The sequence below is a fragment of the Colletotrichum lupini genome, chromosome 6 (genome assembly GCF_023278565.1).
Source record: "Colletotrichum lupini chromosome 6, complete sequence".
In the NCBI taxonomy this organism is placed as follows: Eukaryota; Fungi; Ascomycota; class Sordariomycetes; order Glomerellales; family Glomerellaceae; genus Colletotrichum; species Colletotrichum lupini.
The window spans coordinates 4,680,533-4,705,306 of NC_064679.1; the positions used below are offsets into that span (position 1 = coordinate 4,680,533).

Here is a 24,774-nt window from a genome sequence, read left to right on the forward strand (position 1 = left end):
TCAAACATTTTCTCGACGCTGCTATCGATAGGCAATTGTTAAGCAAGTCTTCAACAGGTGCAAAGTCACGGTCAGTGCTGGGTTGCCGAAAAACAAACCGGGGTGCTTGATTCCCAAAGTGTTTGTGTCGGCACGATCGTATTCAACTTTAGTCTGTGGACGGGGTCCGTAAGTCTTCCGTGGAATCAACAGCAGAGCGGGACAGGGTTGAGAGGTTCACACTGCCCGAGGCTTACCGGAGCACGCAAGACATCATGACATCTGTAATAAGGGGCATTTGATCACCGAAAAGAGTCAGTAACCGGTCGATTACGCCGACATACTGACTAGAAGGCAAGAATACGGCTGTCGTTTTGCAGGGGAATGGCTGGTTACCCCGCGTCTCTAATTCGAACAAGCGGCAACAGCCCCTCTGAAGAAGCAACTCTTCCCCACCAGCTGCCCAGCTACCCCAGACTATCCTTAGCCTGGTACGGCAGGTGATCGACTCTATTGCTCCGTTGTCCCCATCGTACGTCAATCTAGCAGCTCTGCAGAGACTACAAAGCCGTGACTGCCAACCGACCTTTATCCGTCTGCGGGGATTTGGACCCAGGAGACTAGCTACAAGCATGAGAGCGGATTCCCTCGAGGACTGCGGATAAGCGCGGTAGCAGTTCACGGTAATTACGCAGAGCGTTATGAGTGAGTAGCACTCTTTGAGGCATACGAAGTAGATGGCAATAAATAACCCTTGGAGTTACCCTCTATGTGCCAAGTGTAGACATTGTTGGATCAGTAATCGCAATCATGAGAGGTTCTCGCTCTTCAGTGTTTCAACTCCTGTTGGCGGTTGGGTCAGCCCGAGCTGTCACTCCCGAGGACTGCGCATCGTTAGCGAGCCGTCTTAGTCTTCCCAATACGACAATCCATGAGACAGCATTCATCACAGCAGGGACGAACATTTCGCTCCCTGATAACCACCCGTCGTGCGCCATCCCCTTTCAAATTTCCAGCGTTGATATCTGTCGGGTTGTCTTTGTCACTACTACCGGTCCGACAAGCAATATCTCCCTTGAGGCTTGGCTTCCATCAGAATGGAGTGGGCGTTTCTTGGGCACTGGCAACGGCGGTATGAATGGATGCATCAAATACGGCGACCTCAACTACGGGGCCACACACCAATTTGCCACAATTGGCACCAACAACGGCCACGACGGAACGTCTGGTGCCCCGTTCCTCAACAACCCCGGAGTGATTGAGGATTACGTCTACCGCGCCATGCATCTTGAAGCTCAGTTGGGCAAAGAGATTGCTCAGCAATACTACGGCAAAGAGCACACCAAGTCATATTACCTGGGCTGCTCCACAGGCGGTAGACAGGGGTTTAAGGAGGCCCAGAGCTTTCCGGAAGACTACGACGGTATCGTTGCCGGTGCTCCAGCTTTCGATCTGATTGCACTCATGTACTGGACTGGCCAACTTTTCCTCAAGACGGGGACCAATGAGACTTCGCGGTTCCTCTCTCCAGCGGAGTGGGAGCTGGTGTATGCCGATATACTGAAGCAGTGTGACGGATTAGACGGTCTTGAAGACGGCATCCTCGAAGACCCGAGCTTGTGCCAATACCGACCTGAAGGACTCATTTGCGCCGACGGCTCTTCTGATAGCTGTCTGAGCGGAGAGCAAGCCGCTACTGTGCGGGCCGTCTTCTCTCCAGTCTACGGATTGGATGGGCAGTACATCTTCCCCAGACTACAGCCAGGTTCTAACGCGACTGCACGACTTCTCAACGGCCAGCCCCATCAGTACCCCTTGGACTGGTGGCGCTATGTTGTATACAACGATACAAACTGGAACCTTTCTACAATGACCCCGGAGGATTACGCTGTTGCTTCTAAGCAAGACCCGTGGAAGGTGTCGACGTGGGAAGGAGACTTATCCGCTGCCAAGGATCGTGGAGTCAAAATCCTGCATTACCACGGTATGCAAGACAATGCGATCAGCAGTGACAACTCTGAGAGGTACTATAACCATGTGTCACGAACCATGAACCTCCCTTCGAAGGAATTGGATGAATTCTATCGGTATTTCAGGATATCCGGCATGGCGCACTGTCGCGATGGCACTGGGGCTAGCATGATCGGTGGCAACCCTGAGACTTTCGCCTCCTACGACCCAGATGCCAATGTACTGGCGGCGATCGTGCGCTGGGTTGAGGAGGATGTTGCACCCGATTTCATTCTTGGTAGCCGCTTGACGGCCTCCGGGGAGGTCGATCTGCAGAGGAAGCATTGTAAATATCCCACAAGGAACGTGTTCAAGGGACAAGGAGATCCCGTGAAGCCGGATGGGTGGGAATGCGTTTAGTGTCTAATGCGAAGCACGTGTATTTGAGATATCTATGCTATCACAATTGCCGACCATGGATCACTGACTCACGCCTCTGATCGACTTGATCTTGACTTTCATTGGCTTCAACAGCCTCGTTACACCATTGTCTACCCACTTAAGGGTGCTCTCGTTCGTCTCAAATAGCTCCATCTCAAAGCGGCCAAAAAGGTTTGCAAAGCACACGTAGAGTTCGAGATATGCAATGCTGTATACGTTAGACCGGTGTTTCCCCTCGTAAGGTCGAGAGAATGTGAACTTACTTCACGCCTATACAAGCTCGGGGGCCTTTGCTAAAAGGCACAAAGTACTTCTCCAGGTCCCAGCCGGCTTTGCCAAGCCACCTTTCAGGAATGAATCTCTCAGGCTCCGAATAGACGTCCGAGTTGACGTTTATCAGCCGAAGAGCCTGTGAAACGGTGGTCTTGAAGAAGCGCAGAGTCAGTCATTTTGCACACCGCGTAGCTAGTCTGGTCTGTGACTTACGCCTTCCGGAAGATAATGTCCTCCGACGGAAGCGCCGCCGGCAGGGACTCTGCGGGGAATGATACCAGGCACTGGGGATCCCGGCCGAAGTATCTCTTTGATGACTGCAGTCTGGAAACATGGATAATAAGTATGCTGCGTTGAATTTTCCTTCCAAATCAACTTCGACTCACAAGATAAGGCAGTTTGGAAACAGTATGATACTCATAGAGGCCATCCATATTCGTAGGCGCGTCTTTCAACTCGTCCAACATCTTCTGAAGCTTATTCGGGTTTCTGAGCAAGAAGTATGTGCCAAAGCTAAGGGCAATGCTGTTGGTATCAGTTCCACCAAAACACACAGACAGTGCTTCGTCAACGAGTGCCTCTTGGCCGAGCTTGTGGAGCCTCTTTGTTTTCTCTGCTTCCAGAAGGAGATCGAAGTATGTCTTACGACCATCAGCTATTCTTTTGCCGTTGCGCTGTTTCTCTTCGTCTTCCTTGATCCATGTGGCGCATTGCTATTTGAATGTCAGCAGGAGATATTGAAATTAACGTTAAGAAGAAATTGTAATGATTGTACTCACCTCTCGAAAAGCGACGTAGCTTGGCAAAACCGTCCTTGCTACACTGAGAGGTAAACTCATAGCAATGTGGCTGATCATGGGAAAGTGCTTAGTGAGGAAGAACTTGTCAACAAACTTGCCCAACAAGCTCAAAAACGGTGGCTCGTCTTCGTCGGAATCAACAAAATTCAACTGTCTATCAAACAAGACAGGCATAATAGTGTCAACCTAGAGACTGTTCAGCACTCAAGATCACAGTCTCAGTAGACCGCAGATAACGCCCTGAAGCTCGATGTTGCGATCATGTAGCTGGACTGAGGTATAACCTACAGTAATGCATTGGTAAAATGGTTGCAAGTTAATCGGCTGGTCATTCTTGAGGGCACGCTGCGCCTTTGCCATTGCTCTCTGCACAACATCCAGAACGACAGGCGCCAAGTGTTCAACATGTTTGGTCGAAAAAAGGGATTGGACTGTATTCTTTCGTTCTTTGTGAACCTCGGGATCAATCAACATGATGATGGAGTGCTTGATACCACCAGCGCTCTGGAAGAAGTCGGGATCCTTGATATATTTCGTGCCACTTCCGTAAGCCCTGATAAACTGAGTAAGGAGAGTCTCCCTCAAAGACGTCATACTATAAACAGAGCTTAACTCACTCTTTGAAGTAATCTGGATCACTAACGTGCACACGACTGGGAGACACCCGAACCACTGGGCCTGAATAGTGCATCACTGATCAGTATGCAAACGACACAGCCAGGAACGCCTGCGTAGATCTCGGAGATTTGCTCACCATACTTGGCGTGAAGATCAGGGTACTCCTTGATGTAGTTGCCATTGAGAATCACATCTTGGTAAAATTCGTACCAGTACGTTGCTGCCGCATACCAAGGACCAGGGATCTTCCTAAGAGGGTGGAAGAAGATTCTGTAGAGAACACCAACTATAAGGTACACAGAAAAGCACAGGGCAAGAATTCTTGGCGAGAAAAGAACCTCGCGCAGTTGAAATAGAGCCATTGTAGCAATTGAGGAAACGTAGATGGCTCAACTAGGTTGGTCCTTGAAGACTCCTCTCGAGCACGATCCAGATGATGGCGCGAGACTTGTTTCTTATGTTCAGGGATATCTCGAAGTTTCCTTATCTTCTGATGGATCTTGAGGGCAAAGCCCTATTATCGCCCTTGATTCTGATGAGTTCTGGGTAAGACAGACTTGAGATGTTGTTTCTGCCACCATGTATCAGTTTGACGGTGCTGAGCTTCTGGATCGCCTAGTCTGTAGATGTACAACAAAGAAATGTAAGGAAAATCACCATTGTTTGCTGCCAGATCTAAGCGCCCCCTGTCGCGCGGAGGCGGTCACGCGGCGTAGCAGGCCAAGCAATGTTTGTCAACTCAGCGAACTCCATCTGGTACGGGTCATGTACCCAGCGATCATTGGAAAGCCCACCCAATCCCCGCAGGGCGAAGCCTTCTTTCGAGACGATTCAACCGCTCTTCAACACACATCTATCAAGGCATCCGGAGGGTTGGCAACGTGTATGAGAATGATTGGGTGCGTGTCACATTTAGCAAGCAAACAATACGCCCAATCTGATGTGGGCCGATTATCCGCAATATCCAGTACCCAGTCAGAAAGTTCGGGGAATCACTCTAATCAGTATCAACTAGTTGAACACCCATGTAAACCTACTTCAGCTGACGCCACAAAGCAAACACCTGTGGAGTTTTCTGCCTGTGGCGTTTGACTTTTCCTCGAAGATGATCGCTTTTCCCAGCGCGGAAGAAGGCCGATAAAGCCCCTGTCTACTACTGTCTTGACTGATAAGCGGGTCATGACAAGTTGAACCAACACCAAGTTGATTGATTCAACCCCTGGTACCTGGGAACTGAACAGGGGTTCAAGTTGAAGAATCATAACTCCGGTGACTTACAGACTCGTTGGACAGGCCGGTCGTTGAACGTCTGCAAGCGATGATGCGATAATATGGGGACTTTGCGAGCATCGGCAAGGGCCAGAAGACGAGATTTGATGTAATGTATTTTCCACTTAGCATTTAATGATAATCCATATGTGCTGGCATGGAAATCTAAACTTCTTTGGGCAACGATTCTTTGAATTAGAAGCAGGGCCAGACATCATTTCGTGCTCCAAAGGCTATAATCCTTGAAAGGCGTTGATAGGGATACTTGACTTCCGTAAGAACTCATACTATGTATGGAACTACGGGCTATCTTTTCTTCTGGAACGTCCATCAGTTCTCTTGCCGGCGGGATAGAGCCACCTTGGATAGCTCACAGTAGAATGTTTCGTCAGCTTGTACACAACGCTCGGTTAAACAGACATGTGAAGCATGGACCGCTCCAACGTGAGGATTTTCTGAAGCTAACGAAGTACACGTATTCAATGATGTCAAGCTTTCATTCGCGGACTCTAATCGGCATTACTTGCTCTTCTACGAGAAAGCCCAGTTTCTAGGTCAAGTGTTCCTCGATTCGCATCTGTCTCACTGGATCGCGACATTGAACAAGTCGAGACTTCCTTTTTGTGTAAATTAAAACAGTATAGAAATGATTCCAGGAAGAGACAATTGTGCAGAAGCTGAGACATGTTTGCTCAACTAGAAGCTGATCTTACTCACAACAACTTGACACGTCCGAGACAGTCGAATCTCACGAGAGGTTTCCCACGACGGAGTTGCCGATAAGGACGGAGAAGATGACGAATCCTTTCTTGACAGAAACAAAAATTCTTGTCTGGCCGGGCTGAAGTCTTGCGGCACAGTTGCAAGTCTCTTTTGGTGTGGTGGATGCTGGACTGTGGAGGCAACAGGAACCGGGGTAGACGACCCTCGTAGAACCGGGCAGCGATACGGCACGACAAGTCTTGAAGACCCATAGCCAAATCGTCACGATGCGAAAGGTCGGAGGATGGTGGCGGGAATTTTCGACTGTCGCTTGAACTGATGAACCAACCGGGCGAAGAGTGTGGATATCTTTGGTTGAACTGAAAAACAGCGTGTTCCGTCCTTCATCGTTGTCCATTTCACTCCATCTTCAGTCCTTCAAGCCTCCTTCAAACCTGATTATAAGACTCACTCCTAAGCCTTTCTTATTGAAGCTAGAATGATCTCTCCAGAGTCTTCCCTCTTCGGAAGCCCGCAAACGGGCGTTGGAAACGACTTTGACGGCGTACCCAGCATGTCTGAAAAGAGTCAAGTGGATCCAATCCACTTCGACGTTGAAGACGATGGAGAGTCGACGATGTCGCCAGGCTCCCCAGTCTCTTCCTATTCGACTTTCACAGACTCGCTTTCTTCATCTCAGGCTTTCACTGTCTCTTCGGAAGCGGGAAGCACGTTGGACATACGGTCGCATATTGGCATCAACTCCGACGAGGTAAATGCCAACTATGTCCGTATTCCAGACTTTTTCTCTTCGATCATGTCTGTGAAGCCCGTCATCAACGTCAATTACGATAAAGTAAAGAGAGAGGCAGATAGTTGGATTGCCACGTTAGTAAAAATCTTGAAGAGAACCATTTCCGGAGCAACACTAAAATGGAATGGTCACAGGATCCTTAGTCTCAGTGAAGCTCAAGCCCGAAGAAACGTTCAAGCTAACTTCGCGTTCATGAATGCGATGTGGGTCCCATACGCTGATGAAGAGGCATTTCGAACGATGATCGATTGGAACAATTGAGTACGTCACACTCCAATCAGTGATCATTTTGTTGGCTAAAATTGAGCTAATTTAATTGCAAGGTCTTTGCATTTGATGACCGTGAGTAAACCATGGCAACATTACTTCGTCCGAGCCCGCTGACTCTTGACAGAGTTTGATGAAGGCCATTTGAAAGACGACCCTATTAAGGCAGTAGAGGAGCTGCATGCCACTTTTGCGGTGCTAGAAGACAACCAAGCCCCAGTCCAGCTTTATGACAACCCAATTAGATACATCTTTCAAACTGTCTGGGATCGGTTCAAAAAGGTTTGTCCTCCGACTTTACTGTGGTTGTACTGTAGCTTCCATTTCTCTCAATAGTACATTGCTGACAGTCGCGCTCCTACATGCAGAGATCTACGAAAGGTGTGAACACTTTGCAACACTGTTATGCTTTCCAGAATTTAGGCCAAAAACTTAAGTTTGCTAACACGACCATCATAGAGTTGCAGGAGCGTTATAAAGCTTCCATCAGATACTACTTCTCCGGCCTGCTGAGTCAAGTTGGAGTTCAAAGCTCTAAGTCCACCATAGCTCTCACTGTAGAGGAGTACATGAGCTTCCGAAGAGGGACTATCGGATGTCAGCCATCTTATGTACTGGTTGAGTGAGTGTCTTCCCGAAGGACAGATGAGTGAACCGTAGGCTGACCGCACGATATGCAGATTTTGCCACGGCATTAATGTGCCTTCAAATGTCATAGACCACGAGAGCTTGCAAGAGTGCAGACGTATTTCCGCCGACCTAGTCATTCTGTAGGTTGGCATGGTGTTAGGCGATGGTTGTTGGCTAACTCTCACATAGTGTCAATGACATCTTATCATATCGCAAGGATTTGGTAAGCCGGGTGTCAATTTCAAATCCGACCAACTGTTGACAATGATCCTTGTAGGAACAAGGTGTACAGCACAACTTGATTGCTTTGTTGAAATCTCAGGGGCACTCTACTCAGGAGGCTATTGACGAGATCGGAGACATGATCGATGAATGCTATCGCGATTGGTATCTGGCTTTATCGAAGATGCCAATCTGCGGAGAGAAGGTCGATCAGGAGGTCATTCGGTACCTTGATGGCTGTCGTGATGTCGCCCTTGGCAATCTTCATTGGAGGTTCGTGTCTCCCGATCTTAAGCACTTTTCGCATCACTGAGTCACTGACCTTCACCACAGTTACGAGAGCGGACGGTACCTTGGTGATGAAGGCGCTTTAGTCAGACAAACACGAGTCTTGCGATTACCCGAAGCCTAAGATGCATGTGGTGGATAGCTCATACATATATATAGTCGGAGTCTCAATAGAAGAAACATTCTTGTGTCGCTGAGATCCTCACACTGCCGCATCGATAAACGGCTTCCTCGTCTTTCGGCCACGCGAGTGATAATTTCCGTTACGTGATTTGTCATGCGCCTCGACTATCCATCCTGTGAGCCTCGAGTGGCCTTGTTCAAATTACGATGACTTTTGGAACCTCCTCTTGTGCAATGCTTTGACCTCCTCATCCAGGCCGGGAATGGGACCCTGCACCGCAATACTCGGCGCAACATCATTGATAGAAAGTGGCTTCACCTTGGCACCCGCCTTCAACCCAAATTCCTCGAGCCAACCAGAAAACTGCGCACTCGAAGACACGTAGACAATGGGTCCAAGTCCGACCCAGGCGTGGGCCGCAGCGCACATCGGGCAGTGCTCGCCGGAAGTGTACACCGAAGCCTTGGCCCGTTCCCCGGCGCTAAGGTTGAGTTGCGCCCAACGCGCAAGGGTGAATTCCGGGTGCAGTGTCCCATCGCGTTTCCCGTCTCCATTCTCGCCGGTGTTTACACGATTGCGGTCTTCGCGAATGATTTTGCCATCTCCGCTCACGAGCACGGAGCCGAAGGGATCGTCGCCGGCTTCGAGGGCTTCTCTTGCAAGCTCGACGCAGCGTTGCAGTATTGTGGGGTCTGGTGTGAGAGACATTGTGAGATTTGAACTGCTATGGGAGTGAAGTAAGACAGTAGAGTGATGATTGTGCTGATCGGAATGCAGAGTTAAATTGCGGGATAAGTTGACAAGCCAGCATGATGATGTTGAAGGAATTTGGATAATGCGGGATAATTCATGACGTAGTGGGGCGCGGGGCAACATTCTCCCAGAACAAGTACGACGCAGCTCTCATGTGAGAACGCGACGACGTCTACTTTTACTTAGATAGATAGCTTTCAGTTGCCTTTTCATGTCACAAAGTTTAGTCGTTCCGGTTCGTCATGCCCATGTGTATCATGGAATTATCATGAAATTGGTCATTTGACACCTGACACAAAGGAAGGGACACAAGTACAACTCTCGATAGAAGCCAGTCATTTCGGACCAAATTTCAGTGAGATTAGAAGGAGAACTCTACCGTTAAGTTGCCGCCAAGAAGGAATGAAACCTACAATACGAAGTCGCACCCCGAAACTCGACTAGAAACATCTACCCATGTAGCTCCCACGCGAGATAATCGAAAAAGACATTCATCAACACACTGGAACAGCCGTGTCTGTGACTATTTCAGGCGGTGGCGCTTCCTCAGACTCACCAGCTTGCGTAACTTTTCCGACAACCCTTTCGTACATATGGAGTCCAACGCCAAGGGCAATCTCCATCTCCCTCCACACCGTCTCGCCAGCTGACCAGCCGTGATCTCTGGGGATATGGGTGAGGTAATGATTGAACGTAGCCGCCACTTCCTCAGTAACCCGTTTTCCCAGAGAGTTAGTAGGCCTCGCGTGAACCAAAACATCCAGGATGTACGTGGTGAGCGTCATCAGCCCGGCTTCGGACATGCTGTAGCCCGGCACCAACATCATGAACGTACGTTCGCTGGCCATTCGAATCTTCCGCATCAAGTGCCATGCGTTGCGATGCATGGCTAGCCAGGGAAACCCAAACTCTGCCGCTTCGTCCAAGAGCCCAACCCCCAGGGAGGTGATGATATCGTAGGGAGGTAGGCTAGGTTTGGCGGGCTTTGATGGCTTCTTCCGTTTCTGCGTCGACTTCCTGGAGCCTTTGTCCTGGTTCTCACTCTCGGGTTCCTCTTGAGGGTGATCAAACCACAAACCCTCCGGGCAGTGGTCGAGGATGCGTACGATATCTTCAGCAGTGAAGTTTCCTGTCGAAGTCTCTCCCTTTTCATTGCAGTACCTCTCGTAGAACATCATAGAAACAGTCGCTCCTTCAGAAATACGTCTCCGGTTCTTGAGCTCCTTGTACAGCTTCGTCTGCGTTTTTGACCTCTTGAGCTGACTCATGTATACGCTCTTCAGGCCGGTTTGCATGAGAAAGCTCTTGATGTATCCGGTCGGGTCGCTTGGAGGGTTTCCCACGTAGAACTGGGACTTGCCGGCCAGTTCCATAATGAGCTCGATGTCCCACCACTTGGACTTGAGCAGACCTTCTTGGTACAAAGCATTGTAGAGATGCATAGTCGACATGACGGATAGTGTGTCGTTTGCGAGGCAGATTCCGACTCGATATGTTGCTGCTCGGAAGGTATACATAACCAGACCAGCCATGACGGGGTCAGTCTTCATCAATCGCAAGCGTTCCAGAGAGGGATCTGCGATAGGCTTCTTGAGCTGCTGTTTCTCGACGAGAATGGGATCGCGTGTCATTTTGGACATGCTCATTACCGTGCGTTGGAGAAGCGGGAAGCATCTGAGTGCCTTTGGGTCCATTCTTGTACTCTGGTGGATGTACCATGCCTGTGTCATGAGCTCTTGCAGTGTCGACATCCCTCGCATAAATTGTACTCGAATGGACGGCAGGTTCTGTCCCATGACTCCATGAATGTCAACGAGAAGTTGGACTGCATACGCAAAGTAGAAGGGGATTTCCTTCGTCCGCATCGTTTCTCGGAACCCTCGCAAGACGCCATCGTCCACTGGCCAGTCTGGGATGTAACGAATGATGAAGTACATATCGTAAAGAACACCAGAGACCGCGTTCCGATCAATGACAAAGTCGCCATGTGTCCTTGCTAATCTGATCTTTGGACTGCCTTTTGTGACTAATGGTGGGTTGAAGGGGCCTTGATCTTTCGGAAGGAGTTGCTGCAGCATGCTGTAAGCGTTGGTGCAGTCTAGGACGCCCGCAACGTACGCGATCTCCTCCTTTGTTGGCTTCTCTGGGAAACGAAGCAGACCCTCCGAGTATTTTCGGATTTTCGTAGTTGTGAACGTGGCATTGTAGAGACAGATGACCCCGAACAGACCCCCTGGCTGAGATTGAAGCACTGGCGTGACGTCTTCGACGATGTTACGGGCAAGGTCGATGGCGGTGTTGGTGGCCAATGCAACGGAAACGAGCTCGTGGCGTCCTTCTCGGAACTGTTGCCACATGTACCTGACCCTCTGACGCATTCCGTAAAGGTCTTTCCAAACTAGCTGCCATACGAACTGAGCATCCCAGCTCGACATCTCGCTTTCGGCCTCGAAATTGGCATCGGTCTCCGACTTTGGTGGTCTCGTTGGTAGAGGTGCATCTGGGGCGTTGATGAATTTCGCGGACGGCTCAGACACAAATAGTCCTTCAAACTTGTTGGCTGATGGCTGGGGCTTCTCGGCAGCATCGCCAGTTGAGGCTGCTGTATTGGTTGGGGAAGCAGTTCGATGAGCTGTCAAAACGTGGCGTACTTGACACAAGACCCTGAGGAAGTAGAAATGGGTGCTGTCGTCTTGAGCGTCGGTCGTGGCACCATGCTCAACCAGCTGAGTGCTGAACTTGGCCCTGAGATCGATCACTCTATCAAGAGCGGCGGTCAGACTATCCGGAGGGGTGATGGCTGGCTTCTGTGATGTTGCGAGGAACTGAGCCAGCGGTAGGAGATCCTTGACGGCGAGGATGTATCGTTTGCGAGGTTTCTTCTGCGATGACTTTGATGCCTCTTTGGTTGACTTGCCCTTGCGTTGACTGGCTGGCTTGTCATCTTCCGGCACCGAGTCAGGTTTGTCGTCTGTTGTGTCTCGAAGCCCTGAGATGAGCTCTGCAGGACAACCGTACGCTCGTGCTGTGGTCGCGAGCCAAGTAGTAATGAAGTCCGTGTCCGTCTTGTAAGACTTGTAAACGCTGACAAGGGCTTCCGGGAGCATCGTGCTGGCTTGGGGTGAGTTGTGGACTCACACAACACATTGGCAACTCTGGGTACTGGTTGATACTGAGGAAACCAGACATTGAAGTCTGCGCAGGAGGAAGTAGCACCTTTTGCATGAGATTCTTGATTGACGACCATCTGAGGCGACCGGCGCGAAAAAGCGGGCGGCCGTGGCGCGGAAGCGAAAACCAACGGGAACTCTGCATGTTTGTTGGACCAACAGTGTTACGCCGCATGCAGCCCCCCTGAATTGATAAATGCCCCGGCAAACGGCCCCTTGGAGAGCGCCTGATGGTCCAATGGGATGTGTGCCATCGGGCGGATCACGTCCAACAATGCCCCATATGTTGGTGACTGGTTGGTGATTGCGTCTGTTCCTTGCTTTCGCATGTGTTCAACACCTCGAGAGGGGCGATGATGGTGATTGAAAGCTGTTGGAAGTCGGAAAGCAACCCTTGCATAGACATGCACAATGCTTAAGGGAGTGCGTATGCGATGCAGATCAAAATTAGAAGGGGCCAACAGTTCAACTCTACTGCAACAACATGGCCCAAAGATGAATTGAAGGCGACGAAGGTCGTGGAGTTGGAGAGCTTGCTCTAAGGTTGCGGCCTATCAATACCCGAAATGATTTAACAAAAGAGTGCTGGCTGTTGTGAGCAGTAACACGTAGGTCCTAGTTAGGACCGGATGTTGATGCATCGAAACGGCGGGGTAGCATAAGTAATTTATGCATAGGAACTATTTTCATTATGCAGGTCAACCATCAAGGCAACTCCTACTTTATCTCGAGATAGATGTCTACAGCAAATATCTGTAATCAGGAGACATATCTCCGAGCTCCATCTTCTCGTCTTCCGTCAACGATGACTCCGCCGCGGTGCGATCTCTGTGCCTGTTTGCAGACCAGCAGCCAATCGCATACACCAAACATGCAAGGCCGCTGAGGATAACAAAAGCGATACTGATGCTGTAGCCAGGGATGTATTTTGGCGCATCCTTCTTCAGAAAAGCGAACACAGCAATGATACCGCCGATGTTGCCGAAACCAACCTGCCAAGCACTGCCGATAGAACGTCGGTGGTGGCCACCCAGGTTCATGTTGAACCAACAAACAATACTGGAAGGCTAAAGTTAGCACGCAGTTCTAACCACATCTATAGAGGATGCGGAATGCGTTGGTTGGACTTACATTGGCATGGCGGTGTACGCGCCCATTGCGACAAGGAACAGCGCCGCATACTGCACAGACGTGTTGTTGTGAACAGAAATCAAGATGGCGAACCCAGCGATTGCCACACAAATAGCAAAGATTGCGAACCCAAACCGGTGCCGCGTCTTATCTGAGATGAAGGCAATGATCATCGAGAAGCCAAAAGCCACAACCCAGGGTGGCACGCTGTGCAGCTGCGTCTGGATACTGTCGTATCCGTAGGTCTGGATGATACCCGGTGCGAAGTAGGCATACCCGTACGCCGGAACGATGAGGCCAAAGTACATGAAGCCTCCGACAATGACCTTGTAGTCCTTGAAGATGCGTCCGACGTCGCGGAAGGTGATCTTGCGCTCAACGGCAGAGCGGCCCTGGTCCGCGCGCAAGCGTGCCGACACAAAGGCCTTCTCGTCTTCGCTGAGCCACTTCACGTCCTCTGGGAAGTCGGGCAGCCAGAAAAAGAAGAAGACGCTGACGACGACAGTTAGGAGGCCTTCGAGAATAAAGATCCAGCGCCAGCCGGCGTAGCCACGGACGCCGCTCATTTTTCCGATCGCTGCAGCAAGGAGACCGCCGAATGCGCCGGCGAGGGTGGTGCTGTTGAAGAAGAAGGAGTAGCGGCGCTGAGCTTCGTGGCGACGGTACCACATGCCGATGAGGTAGAACGCTGAAAAAAAGAGATATTGGTTAGCTCCGTGGACGAAAGGCATCGGTCAAAGGGCGGCTGATGGTCGCATACCTCCCGGAAACATGCCCGTCTCAAAGACACCGAGGAAGAAACGCGTCGTGCAGAGGCCAGCATAGTTCTGTACGAAGCCCTGGAGCATGGTGACAAGGCCGAAGCCAAACATGTTGATGCTGAGCCAGACATGGGGCTTAAACTTCTTCAGGAGGATGTTGGAGGGGATCTCGAGGAGGATGTATGGCACGAAGAAGACGACGAGCGCGTTGTTGTACAGTGTACCGTCCAGCTCGAGCTCTTTTGACAGTCCGAAGACATTGGCGTTGGCGATATTTACGCGATCTAGTGCGTTGTGTTTCTGGTCAGCATGCAGGCAATTGCAAAGGCTTCGGGCGATGGCTGCCGTCGAGTCCCGGCAGCTTGAGAGCAGGGGAGAGCTTACCGAGGAAGGCCAGAAGGTACATGACACACAGGAATGGGATGACGCGGAAGTCGATCTTTGTGATGAGCTTCGACTCTGTTGTGTGAGGAGGGCATTCGATGGGGGCATCATCGCCATAGACCGGTCGATCTAGGTCTGTCGCATGGTCAAGGGAGCGCGATGGCGACTCCGCAGCCTTGTTCTCCTTGTCGAACTGCATCTTGGGGGTCGATTGAGCTCAATGGCCCCGGGGTGTTGGTAAGATTGACGAAAGCAGGACTCTCCAACCAACAAGGACGGCCTCGCGGATACAAAACCCGGCAAGAGAGCAGAAGAAACAGAAACTTAAGGGTACAGCGAAAGACCAGAAGGAGCCGAAGATCTCTCAGGGTGGCCGTCAGCTTATATTTCGTCACCCATTCTTTTTCCTCCACGACGGTTTCTGTCTAGCAAGGTCACTCACTCACTCAGTTACTTTTTTTCTTTCTTGCGCCCGACCTCGGCGCGACGACTCACACTCACGACAGGGTCGGTGATCCTCCCGACTCCACAGACTGTCCTCGAAAAGGACGGCACCAACGCGAGTCTAGGCCCGGGTTGGAGTAGACCGGCAGCGGTAGCATCGAGCAGGGATGGGGGTTTGCAACGGGTATTGATCATCCCTTGCTGCTTTGCTGGGGCTGCTTGGCTTCCCTGCTTGCTGCCCCAACCTCCCACCCGAACCCCGCGTTTCCTCTTGGTGCGAAGCAAGCAAGCGGCTTCCCAATAATATGCACCTTTGTGCAGCCCTTTGAGGGCTAGAGCCACGCGGAACGGGCATCGGCGTCATGTGGGAAGCTGAATAATACCAACTGACGGCCGTCAACGAGAGACGGCGTCTCGTATCCGAAGCGAACCTCTCATATGCCTGGGAGAGCCGGCATCCGTAAGCAAACTCTTATTCTCCGGATGGCTTTCGCGGGAGTTACCCGAGCCTGAATTCGAGCTCACTCTGGGATCATCAAATCTTAAAAATTTGCCCCGTAAATTCTCATTCGTAGCTTCACAACTCCACCCCGGCTCCGGGTCGGACTTGGTTCTGATCCACTCCGTCCGCCGATGCAGGAAGTGTGAGTAATATTGTCTGCTGCGTAGTCACAATTCGTCTTCGTGGTTGACTCGAACGTGTTGCCTGTTGGACTGAATAGCAGAGCACGACTGCGACGACCGGTTAGAATGTTCTCGGTCCGATGGATGCTGCAGGTGGATGTAGGGTCATGCAGATGAGACAGAGACAACCGGACTTAGGAACCAAAGGCGGACGCCGCCGGATGCCCGGAGCTCTCCCCCACACACCTGCGTTTGGCTGAGAGCAACTTTGCGTCGAAAACAACAGTTCGCAATGTGGCGTTTTGGATCGCTTGTGCACATTTTGACAGAAGTTCCTGACAAGACACGCCTCGACACTTGGCTCTACCACTAATTAAATTACCCCGCAAACCTCAAGCCACGCGCCAGGAATGCAGCCTTCCCGTAGCTTCACTGAAGTGTGGGGGTTTGAGGTATTCTCTCGTTTCCGGGACCTCGGTTTGCGTTTGAGGAAACTTCGCGGGTATGAGATGATCGGTTCGTCTCGGCTCCTAGACCGCGGATCATATTGCGTCTAATGTGAGCTACGTCGGCGCAATTCCGCGCTCGGCTCACCAAGGAGGTCGAATTCGAGCAACATGCTTCGTATACTTGGGCTCTTCAACCCCAACAAAGCCACCAATCACGAATAGATTGCACTAGAAATGCACTCCCCTTGAACGCGAGGCTTGCCTTGCCATGACAATGATCAAATCACAAAGTGGCTGATTTGATTGATGAAAACTTCTATTCAATATGTCGTGGGTTCCAGACTACAATGAGTTTGAGTTGAAAAGTCTTCAAGCAGCCAGCGGCGCCGTTTTGTTGCAGAGGTATTCCACTATCTTTAGTGACCAAGTACGCCAATGGGATGGCATCGGCATGTGCAATCTTAATGCGATTTACAAATGATCCGTACCCACAGGTAACGCCAGCACTCCAACCGTTTCCCTTCATTTCTGCCAAATTTCCTCTCGCCAAGACACGGCACAGAAGAAAAACACAAGCCGAGCGTCTCATGCCCCCAAAGCCCACTTCAGATTGCGCCACCAAGAAGTTAGAGACAATAGAGACAGAATGTAGGCCAGTCTGTCAAAAGCGCCGACCGCTAAACCAACGGCCACCGACTTCGACAAGAACGGGGGCTTCTCGTGCTCCTTGCGCCTCTTCTCGTAAGCCACCTCCATGGCTTCCTTCGCCGGAATGCCCCATTTCTGCATCCATGGGTCGCTGATTAGCTCTTCTGCTGTCACCCTGTCTTCGGGCTCCCAACGGAAGATCCGCATCAACATCGCTGCCAGGTCCTGTAACTCCTCCTCAGGCACAAAAGTCTTCTCTTCAGGAAACCTGTCCATGGCTCTGTGGTCAGGGATCTCCAGCACTCGTAGTTTGATTGTGTCCGGCTCCGCAGGTGTCGGATCCGACTTGCCCTTTCTGACGTAGTTGCAATTATCGTCAATGTACTGCTCGCGCTTTTCCCAGGCGTCCCACCACGATGCCGGGGGTTTGCCCATACAATGGACCATTGTGGCAAAGACACCATCGTAACCAGGAAAGTATGTCTCGAAGATGTCCATCCTGCCGTAAAGCTCGAAGACAAAGCATCCCAGTGCCCAGACATCAGCGGGATAGCTGATGGGCAATTGCAGCTTCTTGGCGATCATCGATTCGGGGGCCCGATATGGCTCGGGCGTGTTGAGTTCGTACCGCGTCACTAGCTCCGGTTGCCATGATTCACCAAAATCCTTGATCTGTGCCCGTGCTTCCGACAGTTCCAGGTCGTCACAGTCCTGCGTGAGAAACATCTTCCATAGCATGTATGGGGGCGCGTTCTTTGGCAGAGGGTATTCTTCATGGAAATCGGTAGCCTCCACACAAAGATCCATCGGCAAGATAATTGGTTTCCCGTATTTCTCGTAGATTTCTTTCACTGTCAGGCAAGCGAACTCGCCAGCCGGCATAGCTAGCATCATATTCCCTCCGTGGAGATCTTCACCAATATCCTCATGGTCAGCCTTATGTGTATTTGACGTGTTAGATTGGAACTGAGAACTTACCACCATGCACAATATGCTTTGAGTGAATGTATGCAACCCCGAGCACCAGTTGTGCCGCCAAAGCTCGTGCAATCTCAGTAGGGAATACGAATCCTCTGAATTTGCTCTCCGCTATCGTGGCACGTGTTGGCTCGCTAACAAGACATTCGTGGGTACCATTGGGCCCATGGTGAAGAAAAATGTCGTTGTAGTAGCCTATGACGCGATGGCCAGGATGGGACGAGTCGTCTCGAAGCATCCTTGAGATTCTCATCTCGTCACCCGTCGATGAACTCTCACTTTTCGAGGCACAGATCTTCACAGCAACCTTATTTCCTGTCTTAGTGCTATGTGCAAGCCACACTGTGGAGAAGGAGCCGTCTCCAAGTTTGTTCACAATAATGTACTTGCCATTTCCAAGCTGATCGCCAAGTTGAACAGGATGAAACATACCCTCTTCGTAGGCCATGTACGGCTCTTCAGGCTCCTCATTGTCCCAGTACTGATACGAAAGATTGTCTCGTTGTTCTTCGGCCAACGGTTGACTTTGTTGCTCAGCTACGACGGCTTTGATGTACTTGATGACTGCATTTTTAGATTCTCGATTGAGGTGGAAGAGGTCCCATATGAGCCCCATGTCGAAAAGCTTGATGTCAAAGTTTGGAGAATGCGATTTTGTCGTTGAATATTTTCTCAGTGGTAGAATGGGTAAAGTAGCTTTAAAAGATGAACACTGGCAAGCGATTGAAGCGAACAACATAAACGGGTGTCCTGGGGTTTATGACATAGATTCCAAGTAAAGTGACCGAAGGCAACAGAATGACTACGACAAGGAGTGCCGACCTCAAACATGTGCGTGATAATACTGTCAAAGCGGGCACAAAGACGGACTGTTTGTTGCTGCTAATATCCCTAGGCCTAAGGCCCCTGCGTTATTCTATATCTTTAGCACAATGGACTGAAAGCGCGGGTGTGAATGTGTGAAAATAGAAACAAGGAGCAATCTCTCACGTAGAAAGATAAGGCAGGGCAAAGCACTGTGGCCAACGGACTGCATTAGGTGGCTTGCAATCTGGGTGGTTAGACCGATCAAAGTAAGACACTCTAAGTTTCAAGATATTAGCGAAAGAAAAGGACGAATGCGACTTCTGGTGGCCGATTTATGAATGGGTTATCATCAATACATGTATACAAAACATCTACCACAACATCGTAGTGGTCTCTAATTCCGATCGATCATCTTTATTAGCATTTCAGGACTACCTAACTATCCTAGAAGAGCCTTTCTTAGTCTCTACGGAATACAGATGATACTGAAGAATAACTATAAGTCTCAATTATTGCTCGTAGTTCCAAGTACTTTCTTATTATAGAGCATCACGCACATCGACACTCCACCAACGGTAATTGCAGCAGCCAGGCTACAAACACCACAAATTTAAGACTAAAAGAAAACCAACACAATGTCAGGTATCAGTCCTCCCAAGGGATATGTTGAAGTGATTTGGAAAATCAACAAACCGGGTCTTTTGAATAGTCAACATCCTCTTGATTTACTCAAAGCTCACTGGAAGACAGCACTCTTGAATCAAAGTCAAGTGCGATCTCTTCTCATCAGGTATGTGCATTTTTACTTCAGAATTGTCTATCACTGATTGAAAACTTTGCTCATCACTGCTTTCTTTGGTTTAGGTCTCATTTGCACAAAACAACCAAAGCCGGCTTTCGGTCAAGTGGTAAGCCTGCTTACAGAACGGATAGATGGCATGTGACCACGTCGTACAAGGTAAATGATACAATGTTTCGCACAGCACATGGGTACACCACTGGCGAACATAACTTCAATCCAAACTCCTTAACCCTGGCAAACCGACGACCACAGCTGGTTGGCTACATAGGCAGCGATGGCACACAACCTTGGCCATCCGAAGATCTAAATCCCAAGAAGCACAGGAAAGAATGGTATTCTGAAGCAGAACTGCACAGACTAGTCAGAGATGGCAAAGAGAAGTTTCAACCGACGCCAATATCTTCAGATCGCTTTGCTGAAATTCTGAGAGCAGTCGCGGTCTAGGAGATACAGCAAGTCAGTGAAGAGCGGCTTCAGAGAAGCACGTCGATCGAAAGTATATCATGACGAGGAAAAATGGTGAAAGGTAATCTGCTTGTTTGGTAAGAAATGATTGACACTGAGGTAGGGCTATTGGTCTGTACCCGTAGGGGTTCGTACCCGTAGGCGGTAGACGCAAAGCATCTCAACATTGTAGAATTCATCGTGTTTTCCTTCTGACATGGCCTTCTATTCTAATCTAACAAACGTCTTAGAAGCTGAGGTGTAAACTCATCATTGTGCTGTTAAGTACACGGCGCAACAATCACTGTGTAGGAAAGAGATTTCATCTACTTACCTTACTGGGGCCAGGGCTTTGCCTAAATAGAACAATATGGCCCCAAACCAAGCGCCTTTCAATCATCACTTAGATTAAATACGCAAACTAATTTGAAAACAGTGCATGGTTGCTGCATTGTCAGAACTGTGAGATTGTTAGTATCCCTATTACAGGGTGGTTGGTTCGAACCGTAGTTAACGAAGAGATTAATTGAACTATATAAATATCTACGTAATAAGTATAAAAAGGAGGTTCTAACCGTAAGTTAAGCTAGCTACGATAATCGTAAATAGGGCCCCTAATTAGCCCCTATATAGTCGGCTATATACCGTAATTAAATTAGACTTCTAATCTAATACTAACTTTCTCTTTTTTTTATCGATTTAATTACTATAGTTAGAAGTATAATTCGACCTCGGGCCCGTTTACTAAGTCGTCTCCTTTTCTCCCTTTTTTCTACTCTTTTTATATAACCTATCCCTCTATTCGTACGGTAACTTTTCCGCTACTTATAAATTGCTCTAATCCCTTATTTAGTACTACTTTTATAAAAGCGTCTACGAGGTTATTTTTATTATTAATCTAACGGAGTTTAAGTATCTCGCGCCTTTCGTACGATTACTTAAGGGCTATAATATTAATTATAAGCCTTTTTTCCTTCGTTATTCTTAATTTAATAAAGTATTTATATAGCGAGTAGGAATCTATATAGATAACTATTAGAATAAGTAAAAGGCTAATTCGATCGGTAATCTTTTTTAGTATTATTAAAATTACGTAAAAGAGGTTAACGCCGTTAACTATACTATAGACCTCTAATACTAGTATACTTCTCGTTACCTACTTACTTTTAATTAACGAGTAGTAGATTATATTACCGTATATAGTAAATTCGCTCTCGCCTATACTCTTATTAGCTAGGATAATAATATACCCTAATTGCGAAGTAAGGTCGTTATTATTTATAAATAACCTATTAACGAAGACGTAGAGCTTATTAATTATAAGGTCGATCGGGTAGTAAACGAGACCTCGATCGAGATTCGTTTATTACTACTTAAGCCGCTTATTAAGTACCTCGACGTCTTATTTAGTTAGATTTATAGCTTGCGCTATCCTAGCGTAGTTAAAAGTCGCCTCAGGCTAATAAATACTTATAATATATACCCCTCGCGCGAGCTTAACCTTATACCGCTTTTTAATATTAGTTACGTTTAAATTAACGAGGTTAATTTTCTCGCCCTACCCCTTTTATTAAAAAACGACGGTTTCTCTTTTAATTATAAGAATCCCGCTATTAAATACTAAGGGGGTATTTATTATAAGGACCTCTTTTAGCTTCGTTACGAAGCCCGCTTTTTAAAGCTCCTTATCCTCCTTTTTTATAAAGTTAATATCGGATAGGCTTAATATATTATTAGTCTATATTTTAATAATCTTAAATTAGTTGCCTTCGTACTCTATAACTAATAAGTACGGGTCGTACGTAGAGGTAATTATTAATAATTAATTAATATAAAAATCGTAATAAGTAGCCTACTAATAAGTACCCGATTCTGCGAGCCTATATAGTAGCTTAAGTACTTTAATAATCGTGCCTTTTAGGTACTTACTAACTATTTCCTTTAGTAAATAGGCTAGGATTTTCCTTATAAGCCCTATAGCCGATTAGGTATAGGCCTAAGTAATATTACGGCTCTAAATCTCGTATCCCTTCTTTCGTAGCGATGCTATTAGTACTATTATTAATCGTTAGCTATAGCGCTATATAGTGGGCGATTATGTAAGTAGCGTCGCCTTTTTAACGTCGCCGTACCCCTAAATTACGTATTTAGACTTCTCGTATAGCTAGGGTATTCCTTTCCCTTTAATCTCACGAACTATTCGTAATTTAAATATACAGAGGTTTATATATTTTTCTAAGTCGTATAAAATAAATTAATAGACCCCTCGATTACGAAGAGTATTTACTTCGATAAGATCTAATCCTTTATACGGCTTTTTAGTAGTTATAATTACGCCTTCTTTACGTAGTTTAACCGCTAGCTCGAAATCGGCTCTCTTTTTTATTATATAAAAAGTATTAATTACCTCGTCGCTAGTAATAAATTACTATATTAGGGCTTGCCGTCGTAGTCTTTTATAACGTCTTATTAGTAATATTAGTACCCTTTTAGCAATATCCTCTTCCTCGTCGTCTATTAATATTATTACGACGATTTTATTAAAGATAATTTCCTATGCCTCTACCGCGGGTTATATAGTTTCCCCTAGCTCTTCTTCTTTTTATAAGTTAGAAATTACCTCGTTAAGATCTATATAATACGGTCTAACTACTATAATTAACACTTTAAGTAGCTAGTTGCGATCTCTCGTAACTATATAAGAGCGCTCGTTAATAAAAATTAACTTATATAGCCCAGCCCACTATTAAGTAATTTCGCGCTATACTTATATATCCGAATTTAGTAGTATATTTAGATTATCCCCTATATTAGGCCTATTGCGCGTAGTAATTACCTCGTTAACTTACTTTTTTATACTTACCTCGCGCAGTACTTATATTATTTTTTTAATTACTCGGGCTCGTTAGCTTATATTTAGTAATAGTAGCGAGGCTAAGGTCGTTCTTAAATATACTCTAAATACTAATAGCGTTAGTATAAGTCCGTTAGGCCCTATAGTATTATTATAGTATTTAAGTACTATCTAAAGGCATTCGTCGTTAATAAAATCCGGACTTTCTTCTTTAATAATTCTAAACGCCCTTTTTAACTACCGGTATACCCTCTTTACCTTTTTAATATTATAGTACGCTTTAATAGGTACGACTTTTAGCTATATACCGTAGGCCGTCGTATTATCCTTAAATTTTACTAACTTAAAGCTAGTATTAGCGTCGGTTCTAATACTATCTAGCGGTCCCTAGTATATATCGATCTAGCTTTTTCGTAGGGCTACCCATACTATCTTTATTTATAGATCCCGGAGGAATTGCCCTACTTAGAAGGATATAGCTACGTCAATTATATATAGTACTAGCTGACTATTTAAGTAGAAAATATCGACGACTATTTCCTAGTTAAAGTTAAGCTTATTACGTAATTTAAACTTAAATTTACGTAGGCTCTGCGCATTTATTTAATATTAATAATATACTTTTATTAACTACTTTAGCGCCCCTATTTTAATATTATTATTACTTAATTACTTTAGGAAGTTATATAGCCTCGTAACCGACGGGTACCCGAATCTTTAGTATAGTTTTCTAAGCTCACTTTCCGTTAAGTAATTAATCGACTTTGTATTATTAATAAGCTTTATAAACGTATACCCCTATCGTCGTTCGACTATTTCGAAGTGCTTATTACTAAAGATTCTGTTCCTCGTATTATTAAATATAATACTTAGTTAATCTATATTTTTTAAATATAGGAGAAATGGGGTATTAACGGGCAAAATATAAAAAGTTATCGTTCTAAAGTACGTCTCTACTTTTATTATACTTAGGGCGATAATTTCCTTACTTAGGCCGAAACTAATCTTCGTAATACCTACTATTAACGTATTAAGTATTATTAGTGCGATTTTTTATAGCGCTTAGAATTACCCTTTTTTTTTAGTTAACTATTACGATACCTTAGTATTTAGGATAATCTTATAGAAATTATCTAGGCCGTACTTTTCGCTCGCATAGAATACCTATACGAGCTTAGTATTCGAGGGATCTAAATAATATAAAAAGGACCCCTTTAGCTACCCCTAGATTTACTTAGTACTATATTCCTTTTTTTTAAATATTAAGAGAAATAGCGTCTTCTCTTTAATTATTAAGAAAATAGGCTTCGGCCTTATTAAATTCGCCCTTTTAGCCGCCTCTATATCCGTTATCTAAGGGACCTTCCCTTACTATCTATAAATAAAAGCCTACTTATTAAGAGCTTCCGCTACCCTTTATTTATTTAGCCTCGTATATCCTCTAGAGGCTAACGGGGTAAAAAAAGAGTAGTTAATATTATTAATTTCGTTATAATCTAATTCGTTAGTATAGGGGGTAAGATTTTCCTTATCTTCTAAATCTTTTATAAGGGGTATATACTTTAGGCTACTACTTTAGCTACCGTTACTAAGTTCCGTACCCCCGGATCTGCCCTTATATATAACGAGGAATTAGTTAAACTAACGAGGGCTAGTTTTACTATTTATTACCCTCGACTTTTTATACTATTCATACGATTTAGTACGCTCTTTTTCAGAGTAGTTACTTAACTAATATCTATCCTTTTTATAAATATAGTATTACTTTTTCTATTACCCTGCCCGTGAGTTAAATCTCTACCTTTTTAATAAATCTAGGCCTTTTTATTAGTAATTACTATATCTAGCCTCTTTTCCTTTCTTATTATACGTTCGATCGACTTAATATTATTAATAAGGGCCGTCGTATACTTAGAGGTAGGTTTAGTACGGTATTCTCGCCTTAATATTAAAGCTAGATCTTAGCCTCGAGCAGAGCGTCTCGTAGTCTTCGGGTACCTAGTATAGGGTAATCTTTATTTTTAGTATATACTAAATTATAATATAGAAATATCTAACTTTCCGCTCGTTTATCCCCTTATTTAGCTAGGCTTTTACTAGCTTATCGATCTAATTAAAAAGCTCTTCGAGGATCTCTACTCGCAATTT

At 46.8% G+C, this 24,774-nt stretch overlaps 9 protein-coding genes across 9 annotated transcripts, besides 3 other annotated features; 3 read left to right on the top strand and 6 right to left on the bottom strand.

Annotated features, from left to right (window-relative positions):
* Positions 1-789: 789 nt before the first annotated feature.
* CLUP02_12862 (tannase and feruloyl esterase) lies at positions 790-2,349 on the top strand (the record flags this gene model as incomplete). Its single annotated transcript, XM_049291822.1, has 1 exon — positions 790-2,349. One exon carries the CDS (start codon positions 790-792, stop codon positions 2,347-2,349), a length of 1,560 nt encoding a protein of 519 aa, XP_049148968.1.
* Positions 2,350-2,409: 60 nt separating this feature from the next.
* CLUP02_12863 (uncharacterized protein) lies at positions 2,410-4,423 on the bottom strand (the record flags this gene model as incomplete). The annotated part of the gene is made up of 8 exons (XM_049291823.1): positions 2,410-2,578; positions 2,634-2,794; positions 2,857-2,967; positions 3,030-3,356; positions 3,423-3,597; positions 3,658-3,996; positions 4,061-4,121; positions 4,198-4,423. The coding sequence occupies 8 exons, from the start codon at positions 4,421-4,423 to the stop codon at positions 2,410-2,412; spliced, it is 1,569 nt and encodes a 522-aa protein (XP_049148969.1).
* A 2,108-nt stretch (positions 4,424-6,531) lies between these two features.
* On the top strand, positions 6,532-8,377 carry CLUP02_12864 (uncharacterized protein; the record flags this gene model as incomplete). The annotated part of the gene is made up of 10 exons (XM_049291824.1): positions 6,532-6,920; positions 6,981-7,053; positions 7,170-7,188; positions 7,241-7,395; positions 7,464-7,494; positions 7,573-7,735; positions 7,794-7,883; positions 7,933-7,966; positions 8,021-8,238; positions 8,299-8,377. 10 exons carry the CDS (start codon positions 6,532-6,534, stop codon positions 8,375-8,377), a joined length of 1,251 nt encoding a protein of 416 aa, XP_049148970.1.
* Positions 8,378-8,578: 201 nt separating this feature from the next.
* Positions 8,579-9,085, bottom strand: CLUP02_12865 (cytidine and deoxycytidylate deaminase zinc-binding region; the record flags this gene model as incomplete). Its single annotated transcript, XM_049291825.1, has 1 exon — positions 8,579-9,085. One exon carries the CDS (start codon positions 9,083-9,085, stop codon positions 8,579-8,581), a length of 507 nt encoding a protein of 168 aa, XP_049148971.1.
* A 63-nt stretch (positions 9,086-9,148) lies between these two features.
* Positions 9,149-9,155: a sequence feature (Short protein (CLUP02_12866, UQC87362.1) was converted to a misc_feature.).
* Positions 9,156-9,235: 80 nt separating this feature from the next.
* Positions 9,236-9,284: a sequence feature (Short protein (CLUP02_12866, UQC87362.1) was converted to a misc_feature.).
* Positions 9,285-9,430: 146 nt separating this feature from the next.
* Positions 9,431-9,458: a sequence feature (Short protein (CLUP02_12866, UQC87362.1) was converted to a misc_feature.).
* A 166-nt stretch (positions 9,459-9,624) lies between these two features.
* On the bottom strand, positions 9,625-12,237 carry CLUP02_12867 (uncharacterized protein; the record flags this gene model as incomplete). The annotated part of the gene is made up of 1 exon (XM_049291826.1): positions 9,625-12,237. The coding sequence occupies one exon, from the start codon at positions 12,235-12,237 to the stop codon at positions 9,625-9,627; it is 2,613 nt and encodes an 870-aa protein (XP_049148972.1).
* Positions 12,238-13,040: 803 nt separating this feature from the next.
* CLUP02_12868 (major facilitator superfamily transporter) lies at positions 13,041-14,775 on the bottom strand (the record flags this gene model as incomplete). The annotated part of the gene is made up of 4 exons (XM_049291827.1): positions 13,041-13,359; positions 13,432-14,119; positions 14,192-14,476; positions 14,577-14,775. 4 exons carry the CDS (start codon positions 14,773-14,775, stop codon positions 13,041-13,043), a joined length of 1,491 nt encoding a protein of 496 aa, XP_049148973.1.
* A 1,634-nt stretch (positions 14,776-16,409) lies between these two features.
* Positions 16,410-18,550, bottom strand: CLUP02_12869 (CMGC/SRPK protein kinase; the record flags this gene model as incomplete). The annotated part of the gene is made up of 4 exons (XM_049291828.1): positions 16,410-16,635; positions 16,698-17,707; positions 17,766-18,344; positions 18,431-18,550. The coding sequence occupies 4 exons, from the start codon at positions 18,548-18,550 to the stop codon at positions 16,410-16,412; spliced, it is 1,935 nt and encodes a 644-aa protein (XP_049148974.1).
* Positions 18,551-19,161: 611 nt separating this feature from the next.
* On the top strand, positions 19,162-19,772 carry CLUP02_12870 (uncharacterized protein; the record flags this gene model as incomplete). The annotated part of the gene is made up of 2 exons (XM_049291829.1): positions 19,162-19,316; positions 19,391-19,772. 2 exons carry the CDS (start codon positions 19,162-19,164, stop codon positions 19,770-19,772), a joined length of 537 nt encoding a protein of 178 aa, XP_049148975.1.
* A 3,727-nt stretch (positions 19,773-23,499) lies between these two features.
* Positions 23,500-23,658, bottom strand: CLUP02_12871 (uncharacterized protein; the record flags this gene model as incomplete). Its single annotated transcript, XM_049291830.1, has 1 exon — positions 23,500-23,658. A coding segment is annotated over one exon (159 nt), but the record flags the coding sequence as incomplete, so codon positions are not given.
* Between the last annotated feature and the right edge of the window lie 1,116 nt (positions 23,659-24,774).